Source organism: Callionymus lyra, chromosome 2, assembly GCF_982586985.1.
Source record: "Callionymus lyra chromosome 2, fCalLyr1.hap1.1, whole genome shotgun sequence".
NCBI lineage: Eukaryota > Metazoa > Chordata > Actinopteri > Syngnathiformes > Callionymidae > Callionymus > Callionymus lyra.
In genome coordinates this window covers 1663957-1688971 of record NC_141819.1, presented here as the reverse complement: position 1 = coordinate 1688971, position 25015 = coordinate 1663957, and the positions used below count along the sequence as shown (strand labels likewise).

General features: G+C 40.4%; 1 protein-coding gene across 1 annotated transcript; it reads right to left on the bottom strand.

The window, feature by feature from the left end:
* Window positions 1–1072: 1072 nt before the first annotated feature.
* map2k2a (mitogen-activated protein kinase kinase 2a) lies at window positions 1073–24880 on the bottom strand. The gene is made up of 11 exons (XM_087783190.1): window positions 24180–24880; window positions 21384–21594; window positions 15126–15272; window positions 14994–15071; window positions 13782–13833; window positions 6906–7030; window positions 6415–6628; window positions 4995–5059; window positions 4350–4411; window positions 3780–3825; window positions 1073–3418 (listed from the first exon to the last, which is right to left on the bottom strand). The coding sequence occupies exons 1-11, from the start codon at window positions 24266–24268 to the stop codon at window positions 3308–3310; spliced, it is 1200 nt and encodes a 399-aa protein (XP_087639316.1). The 5' UTR covers window positions 24269–24880; the 3' UTR covers window positions 1073–3307.
* Between the last annotated feature and the right edge of the window lie 135 nt (window positions 24881–25015).

The following is a 25015-nucleotide window of genomic DNA, read 5'->3' as shown; positions in this document are numbered from 1 at the left end:
AATACATGTAAAGACAATCCAATACATGTATAATTACAATAAATAAAAAACAATTACATTTCTCTCGGCAAACGGATGGTTTTATTTATGTACTAAATGCTGAGGAAGCAAAGATTTTCAAATGAAAAAATACAAAAATAAACACTTTACTCAAGACAAAATAAAAAAGTTGTGTCTTCTCTGGTGTTTTTTCAACTTTAATTTGATAACATTTACTAACAATATTCGTCACTTTATTCTCTATTATCGACGTCACTTCAGAATTGTTTAAACTGATATTATGGAATTACAACAATAATTCGAAAGAACCATTAAATAATGTTTCACAAACACAGTATAAAATACACGGATAAGCTACAAAAACCTAACATCAATGAAAACTTCAACAAATATTAAATGTTTCGAATATAAACGTTAGCATTAGCATGAAAATGTATTTTTTTTACAAATTTCAATTAAAACCTGCCGATAGCAAAACGAACACGTGACGCAGAAGTTAATACTAACATGACGTATTTTCTCTTACTTTTGTTCTGACGGTTCGTTGAAGTCGTTTTCGTTGAACTTGTGACGTAAAAGTGAAGTTTCTAAGCTAAGCTAACTGTTAGCCGCGGCTGCTCGTGTCACCGCCAAAGGAGTTTGTTGCCGGGGCAACGCCGCACTTGTCAGCCAATCAGAGCCCGAGTTGCAGGGGCTGATGGGTAATATTTAGTAATTACATTTAAATTAAACTCGTTAAACGTTTGTGTTTAGTTAAAAAACAACATAAAAAGATAAGAACAAGTGGGTGAAAAATAAAAAGGAATAAATACACAAATTGGCGCGAGATATGCAAATGAAGATCACGTGATATAAACCGGGATGTTCGGGATATTTTAAAACATATTTCAAACTATAGTTATCGTAGAAAACGTCCTAGAAACACAAGAACTTCACTTAACTTGATGTAATAAATATTTTTCAAACAAAAACGTCTTTAAGAGTCAGAGGAAGTCTACTCTGTATCCTCTTCCATCACTGTGACGTCACTTCCTCATTTCAACTCGTCACCAGCAGAGAAAACACACAAAAGTACATTCACAAATAAGTTTTATTTGAATCTTTTTTTTATACATTATAACCATATCCAACACGTTTTATATTACGACTCCCTCGTCATGTACACAAATCAAAGTGTGTATTAAGACAAAATAGTTCCTGTCCTCTGGTATATATCTTTGTACACAAACAAGTGTGGACGCACAAACAAGTGTGGACGCACAAACATGTGTGGACGCACAAACAAGTGTGGACGCACAAACATGTGTGGACGCACAAACAAGTGTGGACGCACAAACATGTGTGGACGCACAAACAAGTGTGGACGCACAAACAAGTGTGGATGCACAAACGTGTGGACGCACAAACAAGTGTGGACGCACAAACATGTGTGGACGCACAAACAAGTGTGGACGCACAAACATGTGTGGACGCACAAACATGTGTGGACGCACAAACAAGTGTGGACGCACAAACATGTGTGGACGCACAAACATGTGTGGACGCACAAACAAGTGTGGACGCACAAACAAGTGTGGACGCACAAACAGGCGTGGACGCACAAACAAGTGTGGACGCACAAACATGTGTGGACGCACAAACAGGTGTGGACGCACAAACAGGCGTGGACGCACAAACAGGCGTGGACGCACAAACAGGTGTGGACGCACAAACAGGTGTGGATGCACAAACAGGCGTGGACGCACAAACAAGTGTGGACGCACAAACAGGCGTGGACGCACAAACAAGTGTGGACGCACACTCGTGGGGGGCAGACGCACACACAAGCGTGGACGCACACTCGTGGGGGGCAGACGCACACACCGCAGGAGAGCGCCACCATGTGACTGGAACATGTGTAGGATTCTCAGGCTGTGATGAAGCTTTGCTCGTTCTGGCTCCAGAGAGCGACGCACAACGATTGAGTGTAGATATAAAAAATATTGTCTCCCACAAACGTACAGTAGATCATGCTTCATGTTTCCTTCAGATGATGCTTCTAAGAATCAAAGATTATAGGAGACGCTGGTTCTTCAACATCTGCTCGAGTCGAGAAGAAGCTGCAGAAGAACATGGTACCAGAGAGTGTGTGACGTATGTACAGTGTTGTCAAGGTGTGTGTGTGTGTGTGTGTACAGTGTTGTCAAGGTGTGTGTGTGTGTGTGTGACGTATGTACAGTGTTGTCAAGGTGTGTGTGTGTGTGTGTGTACAGTGTTGTCAAGGTGTGTGTGTGTGTGTGTACAGTGTTGTCAAGGTGTGTGTGTGTGTGTGTGTGACGTATGTACAGTGTTGTCAAGGTGTGTGTGTGTGTGTGTACAGTGTTGTCAAGGTGTGTGTGTGTGTGTGTGTGTGTACAGTGTTGTCAAGGTGTGTGTGTGTGTGTGTGTGTGTACAGTGTTGTCAAGGTGTGTGTGTGTACAGTGTTGTCAAGGTGTGTGTGTGTGTGTGTACAGTGTTGTCAAGGTGTGTGTGTGTGTGTGTGTGTACAGTGTTGTCAAGGTGTGTGTGTGTGTGTGTGTCTCGTATGTACAGTGTTGTCAAGGTGTGTGTGTGTGTGTCAGTGTGTGCGTGTGTGACGTATGTACAGTTTTGTCAAGGTGTGTGTGCATGTCTATATGTATACGTGTGTGTGCGTATATGCGTGTGTATATGTTTGTGTATATGTATATAGGTGTGTGTATTTCTGTATACGTGTGTGTGTGCGTGTGTGTGTGTGAGAGAGTGTGCATGTATATAGGTGTGTATTATGTTTGTGTATTTATGTACATATGTGTGCATGTATTCAGGTGTGTGTTTGCATACATATGTGTGTTTGTTTATATGTATGTGTATATATATTCATGTGTATGTGTGTGGTCAGGGGTGCAGCTGTGTGTGTGTGTGTGTGTGTTTATATTATTTAAATAAAATTGAATTGAAATATATGTGTGTATACATGTGTGTGTGTGTTCATATGTGTGTGTATACATGTGTGTGTGTGTGTTTATATGTGTGTGTATACATATGTGTGTGTTTATATGTGTGTGTATACATATGTGTGTGTGTTTATATGTGTGTGTATACATATGTGTGTGTGTTTATATGTGTGTATACATATGTGTGTGTGTGTATACATGCGTGGGTGTGTGTTTATATGTGTGTATATACATGTGTGTTTATATGTGTGTGTATACATATGTGTGTGTTTATATGTGTGTGTATACATATGTGTGTGTGTTTATATGTGTGTATACATATGTGTGTACATGTGTGTGTGCGGGGTGCGGGTCACTCGGTGCTGTGGGTCGGGGTACTGGGTTGGTTCAAACCCATGGTTTTGCACAAGTATCCTGCGAAGTCCACGACGTCGACCTCTGACCTCTTGATGAACGTGTGACTCTGAGGAACAATCGTTGATCAATACATGTCATTAATAAACGATTGGAACTGATCACATTGTTGTTGACGTTTTTATATTGATTCAAAGACACACAATAGATGTTCTACATGTTGTGTTGATGTTTAAACTTGATTCAAAGACACACAATAGATGTTCTACATGTTGTGTTGATGTTTAAACTTGATTCAAAGACACACAATAGATGTTCTACATGTTGTGTTGATGTTTAAACTTGATTCAAAGACACACAATAGATGTTCTACATGTTGTGTTGATGTTTAAACTTGATTCAAAGACACACAGTACATGTTCTACATGTTGTGTTGATGTTAGACACGTTGAACACAGAAACACACTCACCATCAGCTTCTTCAGATCTGCTCTGTCAGCAGGATTCTTGATCAAACTGCAACACACAACCTTTGTTAGCGACTGTGAAGCAACACAAAGTGTGTATGGATAAATGTGTGTTAAAAGATCCATCAATGTTGTTGTGTGTGTTAAACTGTCTATGTTTGTGTGTGTGTGTGTGTGTGTGAAAGTGTACATGTGTGTATGTAATGTAAATATATATATATATATATATATATATATACACAGTATATATACTTTTCACCAGACGACCTATCGACACAAACACTGTTTCCCTCCATGACTTCCTGACCATGAGATGTTGTCAAGCTGAACAGGAAGTGTGTGAAGCAACTCTCTCTTTAATATGATCCAGTTTATTATAGATCATGAAATCCTTCAAAGACCACGAGGACCGGAGTGACTCGACCCAACTGTGAGAACCAGAGACTGAGAGACACGTCCTGAGAGTTTCTCCGTCGTTATATGTTCTTGTAACCTTCAAACCCATCGACCTCGACACCAGGGGATCAACATGTAAAAAAAGTCCAACAAGGCGACGACATAGAAGATTCTCACCATTTGGTGACGAAGTCCTGGAAGTCGTTGGTGAAGACACCGTGTGGAAGCTTTGGAGGAGGCTGTGGACGAGAACATTCAAATGAGAAAAATTTTAGAATTCACCGACACACACGCACACACGCACACACACACACACACACACACACGCGCACACACACACACGTCCCTCATTCATTGCAGGGTTTACGTGCTGACACCCCCACATTAAACACAATCCCACAGTAGTGACCTTTTAACCTTTTTCCCCCGATCATCATCTTCATCTTCATCATCATCATCATCATCGTTACACACAAAGTGTCGTCTTCTCAACAACCCTCTGACTGGAACGACACCCGTCACGCTTTGCCGCCCAGCCAAACAATATAGCAACATAAGACGTAGAATTCTAAACCCAGTGTTGTAGCGACCAATCAGCTGCCCCGACATAGATCAGTGTGAAGAAAGGCATCATGGGACCTCAGTGTGTTGTTGCACCATCATTAAGGTGGGTGTGGTAATAAGGGTCTCCTACTAAGTGTTGTTTAACTTTATGTGAAGTTCAAATAAACCACGTTCACGTCATGAAACGGCGAGACCGCGGCAGGTGAACCGGGTCATGTTGAGGGACCACTGAAGATACTTTTACATATCAGGACCCACCTCGTTCACAATGTAGTCCAGGAGCTCAAAGATGGCCATGGCAGGCCGACTGTCCATCCCATGTCCTGCAGGTGAACATCACACACGGTAGATGTTAGTCGTCGTCGATGTCAGTCGTCAGTCGATGTCAGTCGTCAGTCGATGTCAGTCGATGTCAGTCGTCAGTCGATGTCAGTCGTCAGTCGATGTCAGTCGTCGTCGATGTCAGTCGTCAGTCGTCGTCGATGTCAGTCGTCAGTCGTCGTCGATGTCAGTCGTCAGTCGTCGTCGATGTCAGTCGTCGTCGATGTCAGTCGTCGTCGATGTCAGTCGTCAGTCGTCGTCGATGTCAGTCGTCGTCGATGTCAGTCGTCATCGATGTCAGTCGTCAGTCGTCGTCGATGTCAGTCGTCGTCGATGTCAGTCGTCAGTCGTCGTCGATGTCAGTCGTCAGTCGTCGTCGATGTCAGTCGTCGTCGATGTCAGTCGTCAGTCGTCGTCGATGTCAGTCGATGTCAGTCGTCGTCGATGTCAGTCGTCAGTTGGTGTCAGTCGTCAGTCGATGTCAGTCGTCAGTCGTCGTCGATGTCAGTCGTCGTCGATGTCAGTCGTCAGTCGTCGTCGATGTCAGTCGTCAGTCGTCGTCGATGTCAGTCGTCGTCGATGTCAGTCGTCAGTCGTCGTCGATGTCAGTCGTCAGTCGTCGTCGATGTCAGTCGTCGTCGATGTCAGTCGTCAGTCGTCGTCGATGTCAGTCGTCAGTCGTCGTCGATGTCAGTCGTCGTCGATGTCAGTCGTCGTCGATGTCAGTCGTCAGTCGTCGTCGATGTCAGTCGTCAGTCGTCGTCGATGTCAGTCGTCGTCGATGTCAGTCGTCAGTCGTCGTCGATGTCAGTCGTCAGTCGTCGTCGATGTCAGTCGTCGTCGATGTCAGTCGTCAGTCGTCGTCGATGTCAGTCGTCAGTCGTCGTCGATGTCAGTCGTCGTCGATGTCAGTCGTCAGTCGTCGTCGATGTCAGTCGATGTCGATGTCAGTCGTCAGTTGGTGTCAGTCGTCAGTCGATGTCAGTCGTCGTCGATGTCAGTCGTCAGTCGATGTCAGTCGTCAGTCGTCGTCGATGTCAGTCGTCAGTCGTCGTCGATGTCAGTCGTCGTCGATGTCAGTCGTCAGTCGTCGTCGATGTCAGTCGTCAGTCGTCGTCGATGTCAGTCGTCAGTCGTCGTCGATGTCAGTCGTCAGTCGTCGTCGATGTCAGTCGTCGTCGATGTCAGTCGTCAGTCGTCGTCGATGTCAGTCGTCAGTCGTCGTCGATGTCAGTCGTCAGTCGTCGTCGATGTCAGTCGTCGTCGATGTCAGTCGTCAGTCGTCGTCGATGTCAGTCGTCAGTCGTCAGTCGTCATCATCATCATCATCAACATCTAGTGGACCAGGACTGTGTACCGCTAACAGGTCTCCCTGGAGGTCTGGCCCTCTGCGCGTTAGCGTGATGGTCACACTGGGCTCCGTCCAGAACGGCACGTCCGAAGATGCCCTCCAGCTCTTTGGCGTCCGGCGGGGGGATGGGGTAGCGGCCGATGGCCAGCTCCACCAGGGACAGGCCCATGCTCCACACGTCAGACTGGACGGAATAGTGCGTCCCCTGCAGTCGCTCCGGCTGTCGAGGAGCAAAGAGACGTCAGAGCGCCGAGGACCGGCCAAGAGGTCCGGCGGGGGTGCAATGAGGTGAGGAAGTCGTGAGGCGCTGTTGCAAGAGACCCTCCAGCAGAAGGTGAAGCCATCGCTGCAGCTTCAGCCAGAGACCACAACAAACAACACGACCTGGGATCTGAACCCATCCCCGTCAAGACCCTCCGTCAGGAAAGGAGAATGCATATTTCAGCGAGGAACATGTTTGTGAAGCCAGGACGGAGGCGGGGGGGCGGCTGACTCACCGACATGTACGAGCGCGTCCCCACGAAGGAGTTGGCCATGGAGTCGATGAGCTGGCCGCTCACGCCGAAGTCACAGAGCTTGATCTCCCCGCGAGAGTTCACCAGGATGTTGGAGGGTTTGACGTCTGCAGAGACACACACACATCCTTGGTTTGTGATGAACACACACACTGGTACACACACGGGAAAAAGAAACTAGTGCCATATATTCATGTGAGAGAACAAGAAGCTCTTTGTCAACAATAACATCAAACCGGAGAAGAAACAGGAAGTGAAACAACTATAGAAGAAACTTTCAAAACACAACACAGTAGAACAACATTCGTTGGAAGAATATTTCAGGTTTTATAACCTGACACACTTTAGCACACACACACTTTAACACACACACACTTTAGCACACACACACTTTAACACACACACACTTTAACACACACACACTTTAACATGCACATACATACACACTTTAACACACACACACTTTAACATGCACATACATAAACACTTTAACACACACACACACTTTAACATGCACATACATACACACTTTAACACACATGCACAAGCACACACACATACATACACACACACTTTAACATGCACATACATACACATTTTAGCACACACACACTTTAACATGCACATACATACACACTTTAGCACACACACACTTTAACATGCACATACATACACACTTTAACACACATGCACAAGCACACACACATACATACACACACACTTTAACATGCACATACATACACACTTTAACATGCACATACATACACACTTTAGCACACACACACTTTAACATGCACATACATACACACTTTAGCACACACACACTTTAACATGCACATACATACACACTTTAACACACATGCACAAGCACACACACATACATACACACTTTAACACACACACACTTTAACATGCACATACATACACACTTTAACACACATGCACAAGCACACACACATACATACACACTTTAACACACACACACACACACTTTAACATGCACATACATACACACTTTAGCACACACACACTTTAACATGCACATACATACACACTTTAGCACACACACACTTTAACATGCACATACATACACACTTTAACACACATGCACAAGCACACACACATACATACACACTTTAACACACACACACTTTAACATGCACATACATACACACTTTAACACACATGCACAAGCACACACACATACATACACACTTTAACACACACACACACACTTTAACATGCACATACATACACACTTTAACACACATGCACAAGCACACACACATACATACACACTTTAACACACACACACTCGTACACACACCTGACACTCTGACACACACTTTATAACCTCTGAAGTATAAAGTCACGTTTGACGGATCAGATCACGACGTGGAGAGAAAGTTGTTCATCACATTATTGTCAATGTACAGAAGTTGTTAAAAGATCAAAACTGTTATACTTTTCAACACAAACACATTTCAAACCATGAACCTGGGAAAGAGATTGTGTTCATGCATTTGATTTGTGTCCAACTCAGATATTGTTGGCTGTAAAACAATGAACAGAAACTGGTATAAGGTTTAAAAAAACAAAATAAAGAAACAATTGAGGAAAGCATGTTTTTTAAATTCTATTATAACAAAGTGTACTGTATATATATATATATATATATATATATATATATATATATATACTGCTCAGAAGGTTCTACTTCTTCCACTCGAGTTCAAAACAAACTGTGCTCAACTTTTAAATAATAATGTATCAATAAACATCTGGTGTTATATTTGATTCTTCTGAACAGATGCACAAACATCTGCAGCACGAGGACACTTTACTGACAGGTGAAAGAAAAGGTAGAATGAAGAGGTAGGAGAAGGAGGGAGAGAAGGAGGAAGAGGTGGAGGGAGAGAAAGAAGAGATGGAGGGAGAGAAAGAAGAGATGGAGGGAGAGAAAGAAGAGGAGGAGGGAGAGAAAGAAGAGGAGGAGGGAGAGAAAGAAGAGGAGGAGGGAGAGAAAGAAGAGAAGGAGGAAGAGAAAGAAGAGATAAAGAAGAGAAGGAGGAAGAGATAAAGAAGAGAAGGAGGAAGAGAAAGAAGAGATGGAGGGAGAGAAAGAAGAGGAGGAGGGAGAGAAAAAAGAGGAGGAGGGAGAGAAAGAAGAGATGGAGGGAGAGAAAGAAGAGATGGAGGGAGAGAAAGAATAGGAGGGAGAGAAAGAAGAGGAGGAGGGAGAGAAAGAAGAGGAGGAGGGAGAGAAAGAAGAGATGGAGGGAGAGAAAGAAGAGATGGAGGGAGAGAAAGAAGAGATGGAGGGAGAAAGAAGAGATGGAGGGAGAGAAAGAAGAGGAGGAGGGAGAGAAAGAAGAGGAGGAGGGAGAGAAAAAAGAGGAGGAGGGAGAGAAAGAAGAGATGGAGGGAGAGAAAGAAGAGGAGGAGGAGAGAAAGAAGAGATGGAGGGAGAGAAAGAAGAGATGGAGGGAGAGAAAGAAGAGATGGAGGGAGAGAAAGAAGAGGAGGAGGGAGAGAAAGAAGAGATGGAGGGAGAGAAAGAAGAGATGGAGGGAGAGAAAGAAGAGATGGAGGGAGAGAAAGAAGAGATGGAGGGAGAGAAAGAAGAGATGGAGGGAGAGAAAGAAGAGATGGAGGGAGAGAAAGAAGAGGAGGAGGGAGAGAAAGAAGAGGAGGAGGGAGAGAAAGAAGAGGAGGAGGGAGAGAAAGAAGAGGAGGAGGGAGAGAAAGAAGAGGAGGAGGGAGAGAAAGAAGGGGAGGAGGGAGAGAAAGAAGAGGAGGAGGGAGAGAAAGAAGAGGAGGAGGGAGAGAAAGAAGAGGAGGAGGGAGAGAAAGAAGAGAAGGAGGAAGAGAAAGAAGAGATGGAGGGAGAGAAAGAAGAGATGGAGGGAGAGAAAGAAGAGGAGGAGGGAGAGAAAGAAGAGGAGGAGGGAGAGAAAGAAGAGGAGGAGGGAGAGAAAGAAGAGGAGGAGGGAGAGAAAGAAGAGATGGAGGGAGAGAAAGAAGAGGAGGAGGGAGAGAAAGAAGAGATGGAGGGAGAGAAAGAAGAGGAGGAGGGAGAGAAAGAAGAGGAGGAGGGAGAGAAAGAAGAGATGGAGGGAGAGAAAGAAGAGGAGGAGGGAGAGAAAGAAGAGATGGAGGGAGAGAAAGAAGAGGAGGAGGGAGAGAAAGAAGAGGAGGAGGGAGAGAAAGAAGAGATGGAGGGAGAGAAAGAAGAGGAGGAGGGAGAGAAAGAAGAGATGGAGGGAGAGAAAGAAGAGGAGGAGGGAGAGAAAGAAGAGGAGGAGGGAGAGAAAGAAGAGGAGGAGGGAGAGAAAGAAGAGGAGGAGGGAGAGAAAGAAGAGGAGGAGGGAGAGAAAGAAGAGGAGGAGGGAGAGAAAGAAGAGGAGGAGGGAGAGAAAGAAGAGGAGGAGGGAGAGAAAGAAGAGGAGGAGGGAGAGAAAGAAGAGGAGGAGGAGAGAAAGAAGAGGAGGAGGAACAGGAGGAACAGGGCGAGGCTGTATAATGACACTGAGCTGTAATTACTGAGCTCAGAGAAGATGGTCCAGGAGCAGCACTGACCACGACTGTAGCAACAGCTGCAATTTGCACAAGTGAGTGTTGCGTCAGAGACTCAGTGATGATTAAGACTTAATGCAGGAGGTCGAGCAGCACTGGATCAGCAGAAGTCAGTAGAAGTCAAGAAACAGGTTGATACGTTTCCAAGATGGCAGCGAACAGTTCGTTGAGCGACAGAAAATAACATCACGATTATCATTATTTTCATCTCAATAATAATCTTTTTAAAAGTCAGTTTTCAACCTGAGAACTCGTCTCTGAGCTCGACTCGTCAGCCTGACTCCCGAGGACACAGAGATGAAAGACAACGTGTTGGAACACATGAAAGTAAATAAGTAAGTGATATTTCTAGACCAGGGTCACGAAGAACTTAAACAATCAAGGGAAAGATCAAATCAAAGTGTCTTGAGATGTTTCTTGAAGGAGTCAGTAGATCATCAAACACACATGTTTCTTGAAGGAGTCAGTAGATCATCAAACACAGATGTTTCTTAAAGGAGTCAGTAGATCATCAAACACACATGTTTCTTGAAGGAGTCAGTAGATCATCAAACACAGATGTTTCTTGAAGGAGTCAGTAGATCATCAAACACAGATGTTTCTTGAAGGAGTCAGTAGATCATCAAACACAGATGTTTCTTGAAGGAGTCAGTAGATCATCAAACACACATGTTTCTTGAAGGAGTCAGTAGATCATCAAACACACATGTTTCTTGAAGGAGTCAGTAGATCATCAAACACACATGTTTCTTGAAGGAGTCAGTAGATCATCAAACACAGATGTTTCTTGAAGGAGTCAGTAGATCATCAAACACAGATGTTTCTTGAAGGAGTCAGTAGATCATCAAACACAGATGTTTCTTGAAGGAGTCAGTAGATCATCAAACACAGATGTTTCTTGAAGGAGTCAGTAGATCATCAAACACAGATGTTTCTTGAAGGAGTCAGTAGATCATCAAACACAGATGTTTCTTGAAGGAGTCAGTAGATCATCAAACACAGATGTTTCTTGAAGGAGTCAGTAGATCATCAAACACAGATGTTTCTTGAAGGAGTCAGTAGATCATCAAACACACATGTGTGTTCCCCTCAGTCGCACACTGTTGTGTTCCCCTCAGTCGCACACTGTTGTGTTCACCTCAGTCGCACACTGTTGTGTTCACCTCAGTCGCACACTGTTGTGTTCACCTCAGTCACACACTGTTGTGTTCACCTCAGTCACACACTGTTGTGTTCACCTCAGTCACACACTGTTGTGTTCACCTCAGTCACACACTGTTGTGTTCACCTCAGTCACACACTGTTGTGTTCACCTCAGTCACACACTGTTGTGTTCACCTCAGTCACACACTGTTGTGTTCACCTCAGTCACACACTGTTGTGTTCACCTCAGTCACACACTGTTGTGTTCACCTCAGTCACACACTGTTGTGTTCACCTCAGTCACACACTGTTGTGTTCACCTCAGTCACACACTGTTGTGTTCACCTCAGTCACACACTGTTGTGTTCACCTCAGTCACACACTGTTGTGTTCACCTCAGTCACACACTGTTGTGTTCACCTCAGTCACACACTGTTGTGTTCACCTCAGTCACACACTGTTGTGTTCACCTCAGTCACACACTGTTGTGTTCACCTCAGTCACACACTGTTGTGTTCACCTCAGTCACACACTGTTGTGTTCACCTCAGTCACACACTGTTGTGTTCACCTCAGTCACACACTGTTGTGTTCACCTCAGTCGCACACTGTTGTGTTCACCTCAGTCGCACACTGTTGTGTTCACCTCAGTCGCACACTGTTGTGTTCACCTCAGTCACACACTGTTGTGTTCACCTCAGTCACACACTGTTGTGTTCACCTCAGTCACACACTGTTGTGTTCACCTCAGTCACACACTGTTGTGTTCACCTCAGTCACACACTGTTGTGTTCACCTCAGTCACACACTGTTGTGTTCACCTCAGTCACACACTGTTGTGTTCACCTCAGTCACACACTGTTGTGTTCACCTCAGTCACACACTGTTGTGTTCACCTCAGTCACACACTGTTGTGTTCACCTCAGTCGCACACTGTTGTGTTCACCTCAGTCACACACTATTGTGTTCACCTCAGTCGCACACCCGTACAAACACAATGACACAAACTCTAGATGCTACACATGATGATCACATTAAGGCCTGAGGTTAAAAACATCTATTTTTGTTAAGTCTGAATCCTCAAAGTGCAACCAGCTCTGAGCGCCTTCCTGTGGTCGACACCTGACGAGGTCAATGATTGGTTCGTCCATGTACCGTATGTTCCGGACTATAAGTGTCAGTTTCTTTCATAGTGTGTCCGGGGGTGAGATTATACTCTGGAGCGACTTATGTGTGAAATTATTAACACATTATTAGCGGTATATCATTTCACATGTTATTGTCACACTAAACCACCAGAGGGCGCTCTAGGCCTGTGTTGATCATTTCCACGTAGAAGAGGAAGCATCTTCTACCTCCGGAGTTAGTTAGTTGTTTAAAAGTGACACGAGGATGAAGAGTTATTTGGAGTTACACGGATGGTTTGGTAAACTAGTTAGTTATTGATGCTATAGTTCTCTGAATAACTCTTCATATGTTATGTTAACATACCAGGTTCTCACTTCATGTAACGGAACATTATTCTGTTGTTGCCTCTAGTTTTATTTTAATCTTTCAAGATCACATGTCTGTTCTTGGATTTTATCAAATACATTTCCCCCAAATATGCGACTTATACTCCAGTGCGACTTATATATGTTTGTACTTCTTTATTATGTATTTTATGTCTGGAGATACTTGTACTCCAGAGACACTTATAGTCCGGACTATACGGTACTTATGTTATCACGGTTAAATATTCAACGCTCACGACTCGTGGAATATTTCAACCATGATCTTCACTACGTCACTTTGACTGGACGACCCGCCCGGGTGTCATGTGACCGAACCGCTCAGTAATGAATGAACATTTGTTTACACAACAAGATCCTCTATTCTGAGTAAGTGGGCTCAGAAAGTTTTCAAAGTAACACATCGAGTCTTTTGAGGAGCCGACCATGTCAAAAGTCTATCAAAATGTTTAAAAACAACAGAACTTCATCACAACAAACATCAACTATTCTTTTAAAAAGCTCCAGGAGAACAAAACACTGATGGTTGAGGTTCTGTGCTGAAAGTCTAGCAAACGTGTGGTGATGAGAAACATTGCTGTGCAGCGACTGGAAGGAACATGTTGGACGAACAGAGGTGGGGACGTTACCTCGGTGCATGATCTGGTGTTTCTCCCGCAGGTAAGCCAAACCCCTCAACACCTGCCAACGAGAAGGAAGGATTCTAAAGATCTTCGTCAAACATCTGCGAGTTCATGTTGTTGCCGAACGACATCAATATTGAGGAGAAACATCACAGAGTCTCACGACGTGATGACAAACAGGAAGTAGAAATACATACAGATATGCTGACTTTTACCAGGATATCACATCACAACAAAGAAGAAACAAAACTAACTTTATCAAGTTTCTAAAGACAGGGAGAGATGGAGGGAGAGAAGGAGGGAGAGAAAGAGGGAGAGAGGGAGGGAGAGAAGGAGGGAGAGAAAGAGGGAGAGAAGGAGGGAGAGAAGGAGGGAGAGAAGGAGGGAGAGAAGGAGGGGAAGAAGTCCAGAAGAGTGGGGGAGAGAAGGAGGAAGAGATGAAGGGAGAGAAGGAGGGAGAGAAGGAGGGAGAGAAGGAGGGAGAGAAGGAGGGGAAGAAGTCCAGAAGAGTGGGGGAGAGAAGGAGGAAGAGATGAAGGGAGAGAAGGAGGGAGAGAAGGAGGGGAAGAAGTCCAGAAGAGTGGGGGAGAGAAGGAGGGAGAGAAGGAGGGAGAGAAGGAGGGAGAGAAGGAGGGAGAGAAGGAGGGAGAGAAGGAGGGAGAGAAGGAGGGGAAGAAGTCCAGAAGAGTGGGGGAGAGAAGGAGGAAGAAATGAAGGGAGAGAAGGAGGGAGAGAATGAGGGAGAACGGAGGGAGAGATGAAGGGAGAGAAGGACGGAGAGAAGGAGGAAGAAGAGATGGAGGGAGAGATAGAAGAGATGGAGGGAGAGATGGGGTGAGAGATGGAGGGAGAGAAAGAAGAGATGGAGGGAGAGAAAGAAGAGATGGAGGGAGAGATGGAAGAGATGGAGGGAGAGATGGGGTGAGAGATGGAGGGAGAGAAAGAAGAGATGGAGGGAGAGATGGAAGAGATGGAGGGAGAGATGGAGGGAGAGAAAGAAGAGATGGAGGGAGAGATGGAGGGAGAGAAAGAAGAGATGGAGGGAGAGATGGAGGGAGAGATGGAAGAGATGGAGGGAGAGATGGAGGGAGAGAAAGAAGAGATGGAGGGAGAGAAAGAAGAGATGGAGGGAGAGATGGAGGGAGAGAAGGAAGAGAGAGATGGAGGAAGTGTCTAGAACACACAACATGACAACCAACAGGAAGCAGAAATACATACAGCAATGCTGACTTTCCCCAGGATATCTTCAGGGATCTTGCGAGCCTCCTTGAGCACCTGGTCTAAAGAGCCACCGTCCTGCAGGAGACACTAGTGAGTCACGGAGCGTCAGAGAGAACATCAGGTTCTCACCATGTGTTCCATGCAGATGCTGATCTCGCCGTCGCTGTAGAAGGCGCCGTAGAAGTTGACGATGTAGGGAGAGTTGCACTCGTGCAGGACCTGCAGCTCTCGGATGATCTGGTTCCTGATGGCCGGCTTGATCTCCAGGTGGATCAGCTGAGGGTTTCAGAACAGAGAGTGAAGCGTCTGAAGACATTCATCAAATGATCTGGTGCGAGGAACATAGAACATCAAGGACAACAGTAGAAACACAAGTTAGAAATATCGTAGTTAAAGGGTTTAAACATTTGTTAAATAATGACACGGATCATATCATCCCACAGTGTATTTACTAAACTATCGCTGCGTGAAAAACTATTTTTATTTTATTTATTTTTATCAGATCGAAGAAACAAGAAGAAACAAAACTAACTTCATGAAGTATCTAAAGAAACATCACGACAAAGAATATGATCAGATCGAAGAAACAAAACTAACTTTATGAAGTATCTAAAGAAACATCACGACAAAGAATATGATCAGATGGAAGAAACAAGAAGAAACAAAACTAACTTTATGAAGTATCTAAAGAAACATCACGACAAAGAATATGATCAGATGGAAGAAACAAGAAGAAACAAAACTAACTTTATGAAGTATCTAAAGACACATCACGGCAAAGAATATGATCAGATCGAAGAAACAAAACTAACTTTATGAAGTATCTAAAGAAACATCACAACAAAGAATATGATCAGATGGAAGAAACAAGACTAACTTCATGAAGTATCTAAAGAAACATCACGACAAAGAATATGATCAGATGGAAGAAACAAGAAGAAACAAAACTAACTTTATGAAGTATCTAAAGAAACATCACGACAAAGAATATGATCAGATGGAAGAAACAAGAAGAAACAAAACTAACTTTATGAAGTATCTAAAGAAACATCACGACAAAGAATATGATCAGATGGAAGAAACAAGAAGAAACAAAACTAACTTTATGAAGTATCTAAAGAAACATCACGACAAAGAATATGATCAGATCGAAGAAACAAAACTAACTTTATGAAGTATCTAAAGAAACATCACGACAAAGAATATGATCAGATGGAAGAAACAAGAAGAAACAAAACTAACTTTATGAAGTATCTAAAGACACATCACGACAAAGAATATGATCAGATGGAAGAAACAAGAAGAAACAAAACTAACTTTATGAAGTATCTAAAGAAACATCACAACAAAGAATATGATCAGATGGAAGAAACAAGAAGAAACAAAACTAACTTTATGAAGTATCTAAAGAAACATCACGACAAAGAATATGATCAGATGGAAGAAACAAGAAGAAACAAAACTAACTTTATGAAGTATCTAAAGAAACATCACAACAAAGAATATGATCAGATGGAAGAAACAAGAAGAAACAAAACTAACTTTATGAAGTATCTAAAGAAACATCACGACAAAGAATATGATCAGATGGAAGAAACAAGAAGAAACAAAACTAACTTTATGAAGTATCTAAAGAAACATCACAACAAAGAATATGATCAGATGGAAGAAACAAGAAGAAACAAAACTAACTTTATGAAGTATCTAAAGACACATCACGACAAAGAATATGATCAGATGGAAGAAACAAGAAGAAACAAAACAAACTTTATGAAGTATCTAAAGACACATCACGAAAAGAATATGATCAGATGGAAGAAACAAGAAGAAACAAAACTAACTTTATGAAGTATCTAAAGACACATCACGACAAAGAATATGATCAGATGGAAGAAACAAGAAGAAACAAAACTAACTTTATGAAGTATCTAAAGAAACATCACGACAAAGAATATGATCAGATGGAAGAAACAAGAAGAAACAAAACTAACTTTATGAAGTATCTAAAGACACATCACGACAAAGAATATGATCAGATGGAAGAAACAAGAAGAAACAAAACTAACTTTATGAAGTATCTAAAGAAACATCACGACAAAGAATATGATCAGATGGAAGAAACAAGAAGAAACAAAACAAACTTTATGAAGTATCTAAAGACACATCACGACAAAGAATATGATCAGATGGAAGAAACAAGAAGAAACAAAACTAACTTTATGAAGTATCTAAAGAAACATCACGACAAAGAATATGATCAGATGGAAGAAACAAGAAGAAACAAAACAAAGTTAACTTTGCTGTTGTGTAGCAATGAGAGAAACTTTCAGTCGACAATAACAAACGTTCTTGTTCGTGTTAACGTTGACTCCACCATTGACTCATACAATGAATAGTTTGTGTTAATAAAGACTGACAGAGTTCAGTGTAACGTCAACGATCTGTTAAATTTAAATTTCACAAACTTCTGGATCAATGATGACAAAGAAACATTTAGTTTAGTTTAGTCTTAACACCGTTAAACTGGTTACCAACCAACCCTTGAATCTTGTCGATCAAATGATGATCCGCGACAGAAAACTCATCATTATTCGATAAATCTGTCGATACTAATGTGACGATCGAGTGTTTCTTGTATTCAAATTGTGTTTTCAACCGTGATCATGAACATTCAGACTAGTTTATTGTATTTGTTTACATGTTGTTCTCATGGATGCTTTCATTGAGTTTATTTTATTTACATTTATCCCCAAAAGCTCATTTATCTTGAAGCAGTGAAGACTCTAAGAACATTCCAGATGTTTATTACAGAAGTGTTTAGTTCTGGACTTGTTTGTGTTCACCTCGTAATCTAGAAACTTTGCACTTTGTTCCCCGTCGTCACTCGCAGTATTTTGTTCCACCAATCCGTCGACTTCTCAGAGCGTCTACGTATTTTTCAGCTTACAGAGGAAACAAAGTTAACACTTTAACTCTTTTCTTTTTGTGCTCAAAATGCTGCTAAACATGAAACACTTTATTGGAATAAATAGCAACTTTGTAATTCTATATGTAGTATAAAATGAGTATAGTATAGTTTTTTTCAAACATCAACAGTGTTGTCATAATAGTGAAAGTGAATATTTTAACACTGGTGATGAACCGGCAGATCCATTGAAACACTGCGTAAGAAAATAAGTGAAAAGAGTGTTTAGAAGATATTCGTGTGTTGCAGTTACACCATCATGACACTAGGGGACTTCTTGAGATGCACGGCCCTGTAAAGCTGACCTTGTTTACTTATTGAACCTATGATTGTGTCATATTATGAAGAACATCTTTAATAAAAGCAATAATTGTAGCATCAAGCACAGATGGAACATTCATATGTTTAAGTATTTGCTCTCAGGACTTTTCTTGAGATGTAATTGGGACTATTAGTTATTAGACTTTAAGCCGATTTTCCTCTTAAAAAAGATATAATTTAATTAGTGAATTGATGTATCAAAATATAAAGCACAATCTACTGGTCCATACTTTTGATCTTCTTATATTTATTAATGAGCATGTGTGTTTTTTACATGCGTTTATTAACAGTTACTCTTGTATTGATGCATATTATTAAAAGTTACTGTTGTATTGATACAGATTATTAACAGTTACTGTTGTATTTATGCAGATTATTTACAGTTACTCTTGTATTGATGCATATTATTAACAGTTACTGTTGTATTGATACAGATTATTAACAGTTACTGTTGTATTTATGCAGATTATTTACAGTAACTGTTGTATTTATGCAGATTATTAACAGTTACTGTTGTATTTATGCATATTATTTACAGTAACTGTTGTATTTATGCAGATTATTAACAGTTACTGTTGTATTTATGCATATTATTTACAGTAACTGTTGTATTTATGCAGATTATTAACAGTTACTGTTGTATTTATGCAGATTATTTACAGTAACTGTTGTATTGATGCAGATTATTAACAGTTACTGTTGTATTTATGCATATTATTTACAGTAACTGTTGTATTTATGCAGATTATTAACAGTTACTGTTGTATTTATGCAGATTATTTACAGTTACTGTTGTATTTATGCAGATTATTAACAGTTACTGTTATATTTATGCATATTATTTACAGTAACTGTTGTATTTATGAAGATTATTAACAGTTACTGTTGTATTTATGCATTTTATTTACAGTAACTGTTGCATTGATACATATTATTAACAGTTACTGTTGTATTGATACAGATTATTAACAGTTACTGTTGTATTTATGCAGATTATTTACAGTAACTGTTGTATTTTTGCAGATTATTAACAGTTACTGTTGTATTTATGCAGATTATTTACAGTAACTATTGTATTTATGCAGATTATTTACAGTTACTCTTTTATTTATGCAGATTATTAACAGTTACTGTTGTATTGATACAGATTATTAACAGTTACTGTTGTATTTATGCAGATTATTTACAGTAACTATTGTATTTATGCAGATTATTTACAGTTGCTCTTTTATTTATGCAGATTATTTACAGTAACTATTGTATTTATGCAGATTATTTACAGTAACTATTGTATTTATGCAGATTATTTACAGTTGCTCTTTTATTTATGCAGATTATTTACAGTAACTATTGTATTGATGCAGATTATTTACAGTTACTATTTTATTTATGTAGATTATTTACAGTTACTCTTGAATTGATTCAGATTATTAACAGTTACTGTTGTATTTATGCAGATTATTTACAGTAACTATTGTATTTATGCAGATTATTAACAGTAACTGTTGTATTTATGCATATTATTTACAGTAACTGTTGTATTAATGCAGATTATTAACAGTAACTGTTGTATTTATGCAGATTATTTACAGTAACTGTTGTATTTATGCAGATTATTAACAGTAACTGTTGTATTTATGCAGATTATTTACCGTAACTGTTGTATTTATGAAGATTATTAACAGTAACGATTGTATTTATGCAGATTATTAACAGCAACTGTTGTATTTATGCAGATTATTAACAGTTACTGTTGTATTAATGCAGATTATTAACAGTAACGATTGTATTTATGCAGATTATTTACAGTAACTGTTGTATTTATGCAGATTATTAACAGTTACTGTTGTATTTATGCAGATTATTTACAGTTACTGTTGTATTAATGCAGATTATTAACAGTAACGATTGTATTTATGCAGATTATTTACAGTAACTGTTGTATTTATGCAGATTATTAACAGTTACTGTTGTATTTATGCAGATTATTTACAGTTACTGTTGTATTTATGCAGATTATTAACAGCAACTGTTGTATTTATGCAGATTATTAACAGTTACGATTGTATTTATGCAGATTATTAACAGCAACTGTTGTATTTATGGAGATTATTAACAGTAACGATTGTATTTATGCAGATTATTTACAGAAACTGTTGTATTTATGCAGATTATTTACAGAAACTGTTGTATTTATGCAGATTATTAACAGTTACTGTTGTATTTATGCAGATTATTTACAGTAACTGTTGTATTTATGCAGATTATTTACAGAAACTGTTGTATTTATGCAGATTATTAACAGTTACTGTTGTATTTATGCAGATTATTTACAGTAACTGTTGTATTTATGCAGATTATTAACAGTTACTGTTGTATTTATGCAGATTATTTACAGTTACTGTTGTATTTATGCAGATTATTAACAGCAACTGTTGTATTTATGCAGATTATTAACAGTTACGATTGTATTTATGCAGATTATTAACAGCAACTGTTGTATTTATGGAGATTATTAACAGTAACGATTGTATTTATGCAGATTATTTACAGAAACTGTTGTATTTATGCAGATTATTTACAGAAACTGTTGTATTTATGCAGATTATTAACAGTTACTGTTGTATTTATGCAGATTATTTACAGTAACTGTTGTATTTATGCAGATTATTTACAGAAACTGTTGTATTTATGCAGATTATTAACAGTTACTGTTGTATTTATGCAGATTATTTACAGTAACTGTTGTATTTATGAAGATTATTAACAGTTACTGTTGTATTTATGCAGATTATTAACAGTTACTGTTGTATTTATGCAGATTATTTACAGTAACTGTTGTATTTATGCAGATTATTAACAGTTACTGTTGTATTTATGCTGATTATTTACAGTAACTATTGTATTGATTCAGATTATTTACAGTTACTGTTGTATTTATGCAGATTATTAACAGCAACTGTTGTATTTATGCAGATTATTAACAGTAACGATTGTATTTATGCAGATTATTAACAGTAACGATTGTATTTATGAAGATTATTTACAGAAACTGTTGTATTTATGCTGATAAAGAAGTACATGAAGTGGTCAATGTTTACCTTGCGCGCCATCACCAGACACGAGGGCTTGTGCCGCACCTTGTTGACGACGCCTCCATTTCCTGCCCCCAACTCACAGATGGGTTCGAAGTCCTCGTCCTTCAGTTCTCCGACCTGAGCCTTCTGCGTGAGGAAAGCCTCCAGCCTCTTCTTCTGCTGCTCGTCCAGGTCCAGCTCGCCCAGTTTCTTCTGCAAGGCTTCCAGGTTCGCTCTGAGAACAGGATTCAAACCATGAGTTGAAACCATAGATTGAAAAACACATTTACAAGAGTAAACTAATGAAACTCATACTTTTATTACTAACACTGATGAGTATAGTTTTACTACAAGACTCGTTCCAAAGATGTTTGTCAACAAACTGTGGATGAGTAGCTTCTTCAACAAGATGCTAATAACATGGTTTCAATGGAAGTACATGTGGTTCTGATGGTTCGACAGGAAGTGAGACGTCAGTGGAACAAACGGGTCAGATCTTGTAAACACACCAGAGTCACTTGTTTTGTCTCGATTTCTACGACTGAAGTGATTCTTGTACGTAACGAGGATCAATCACCACCAGAACAACATATTTAAATCACTGAATGTATAAATGAAAAGAAGAAACTATTTTTTTTTATCTATGAAAGATTTTTAAAAAATGATCCACAACTTAAACGAAGAATCAACTTCAAACTTCTTGGTTTTTGGAACTTAGTAAACAGAATATTACAGTGTACTGTGAGTACAACTTACACCAAGATATTAGCAGTATACTTTAAAGTAGTACACTGGTGCATACTTATAATGAAGTATTAGTTATGAAATGTATTTGTGAGCCTGAGCCACGTAGTTTTGAGCCTGTTACATGTAGTATGATTTACTTGAGCCTGTTACATGTAGTATGATTTACATGAGCCTGTTACATGTAGTATGATTTACTTGAGCCTGTTACATGTAGTATGATTTACATGAGCCTGTTACATGTAGTATGATTTACTTGAGCCTGTTACATGTAGTATGATTTACATGAGCCTGTTACATGTAGTATGATTTACATGAGCCTGTTACATGTAGTATGATTTACATGAGCCTGTTACATGTAGTATGATTTACATGAGCCTGTTACATGTAGTATGATTTACATGAGCCTGTTACATGTAGTATGATTTACATGAGCCTGTTACATGTAGTATGATTTACATGAGCCTGTTACATGTAGTATGATTTACTTGAGCCTGTTACATGTAGTATGATTTACATGAGCCTGTTACATGTAGTATGATTTACATGAGCCTGTTACATGTAGTATGATTTACCTGAGCCTGTTACATGTAGTATGATTTACATGAGCCTGTTACATGTAGTATGATTTAAATGAGCCTGTTACATGTAGTATGATTTACATGAGCCTGTTACATGTAGTATGATTTACCTGAGCCTGTTACATGTAGTATGATTTACCTGAGCCTGTTACATGTAGTATGATTTACATGAGCCTGTTACATGTAGTATGATTTACCTGAGCCTGTTACATGTAGTATGATTTACCTGAGCCTGTTACATGTAGTATGATTTACATGAGCCTGTTACATGTAGTATGATTTACATGAGCCTGTTACATGTAGTATGATTTACATGAGCCTGTTACATGTAGTATGATTTACATGAGCCTGTTACATGTAGTATGATTTACATGAGCCTGTTACATGTAGTATGATTTACCTGAGCATGTTACATGTAGTATGATTTACATGAGCCTGTTACATGTAGTATGATTTACCTGAGCCTGTTACATGTAGTATGATTTACCTGAGCCTGTTACATGTAGTATGATTTACCTGAGCCTGTTACATGTAGTATGATTTACATGAGCCTGTTACATGTAGTATGATTTACATGAGCCTGTTACATGTAGTATGATTTACTTGAGCCTGTTACATGTAGTATGATTTACATGAGCCTGTTACATGTAGTATGATTTACATGAGCCTGTTACATGTAGTATGATTTACTTGAGCATGTTACATGTAGTATGATTTACATGAGCCTGTTACATGTAGTATGATTTACATGAGCCTGTTACATGTAGTATGATTTACCTGAGCCTGTTACATGTAGTATGATTTACATGAGCCTGTTACATGTAGTATGATTTACATGAGCCTGTTACATGTAGTATGATTTACATGAGCCTGTTACATGTAGTATGATTTACATGAGCCTGTTACATGTAGTATGATTTACCTGAGCATCTTACATGTAGTATGATTTACCTGAGCATCTTACATGTAGTATGATTTAAATGAGCCTGTTACATGTAGTATGATTTACCTTAGTTTACTGTGGTTTATTGACATGTACTTCAATAATGCTGGATATACTACATTGTAAAAACCACAATGCATATTAGAAGTTAATACTTTGTATATTGGTAGTACAGAGAAGTTTGTACTTTCTACATACAAACTACATACTTTGAGTGTATACCGAGTACACTGGCAATGTATAGATTAGTATACTTGAAAGTATAAACCTGTAAACTTGAGTCGAAGGATCACAAGTACTTATACTCGATTTGATCAAATGAACTTCAAGTACTTTGAGCTCATGGATGATATAAAAATAATAATAACTACACAAACAAACCTCAACTTGACGAGTGAGACACACGCATGTGTTCAACAGTTGTGTGTCCAGAGAGTGTGTGGTCACAGACACACGCGTGTGTGTAGTTTCTCTCAGCAAATACACAACGACTGTAGTTGATCACAGTAAATACACAAACACACCGTATCAACACTTGGTTCAAACACTCACTCGGACGCGGCGTCGATGCTGCTGTTGACGGCCTGAGCCTCTCCGATGGGAGTGATGGTCAGAGGAACAGGCTTTCTCTTGGCAGGCATTTTGTTCTTCAGTGACGGTTCTCCAGGCGCGTGGACGAGCTTCTTCCTCGTGCGTGTGAGTCTGAAGGTGCAACAGGACGAGCTAGCGGAGGCTAACGAGCGAGCTAGCTGAGCGGTACTACTGCACTTTATTCAACATATCACTGCACTCAGAGGTACCAGGCCCGGGTGACGTCACGAATACAGCTGCTGCGCGTGTAGATACTACAGTACAAGTACACACATGTCCGGTGAATACTTCTACCTGCTGCTCTTAGCCATTAGCCGGCTAGCTGCTACTAGCTAAGGAGGCTAACAGGAAGCGTCGAGTCTGTCGCTGCAGCTTCCTGTTGGAGGTCCAACGTGTTCTGACTCGATCTGATCCAGCGGAACCGCAGGCTGACGGTGCGGGCGGGTCGAGTCCGGGCGGGTCGGGTCTGGGTGGGTCGGGTCCGGGTGTGTCAGGTCCGGGTGTGAGGGCTCGACTGGTCCTTCAGAGCAGGAAGCTGCTGCCGCATCTGACCCGTGACACCCGCCGACTCTTCTCACGCCCGGAACCAGAAGCGACCGAAGCGAAGGAAACGAGCGAAGGTTCCGAGAAAGTGTTGATGATGCAGCAGAACTTTGAACTGATCGATCAGTGACTTCGATCAATTATGTCGCCCCCGTGTGGAGAAGACGTGAACTGAACCCATTGACACCACATAGGAAACATCATTACGAAGCTTTATAACAATATAAAATGTAAACATATAATTTATAACAATA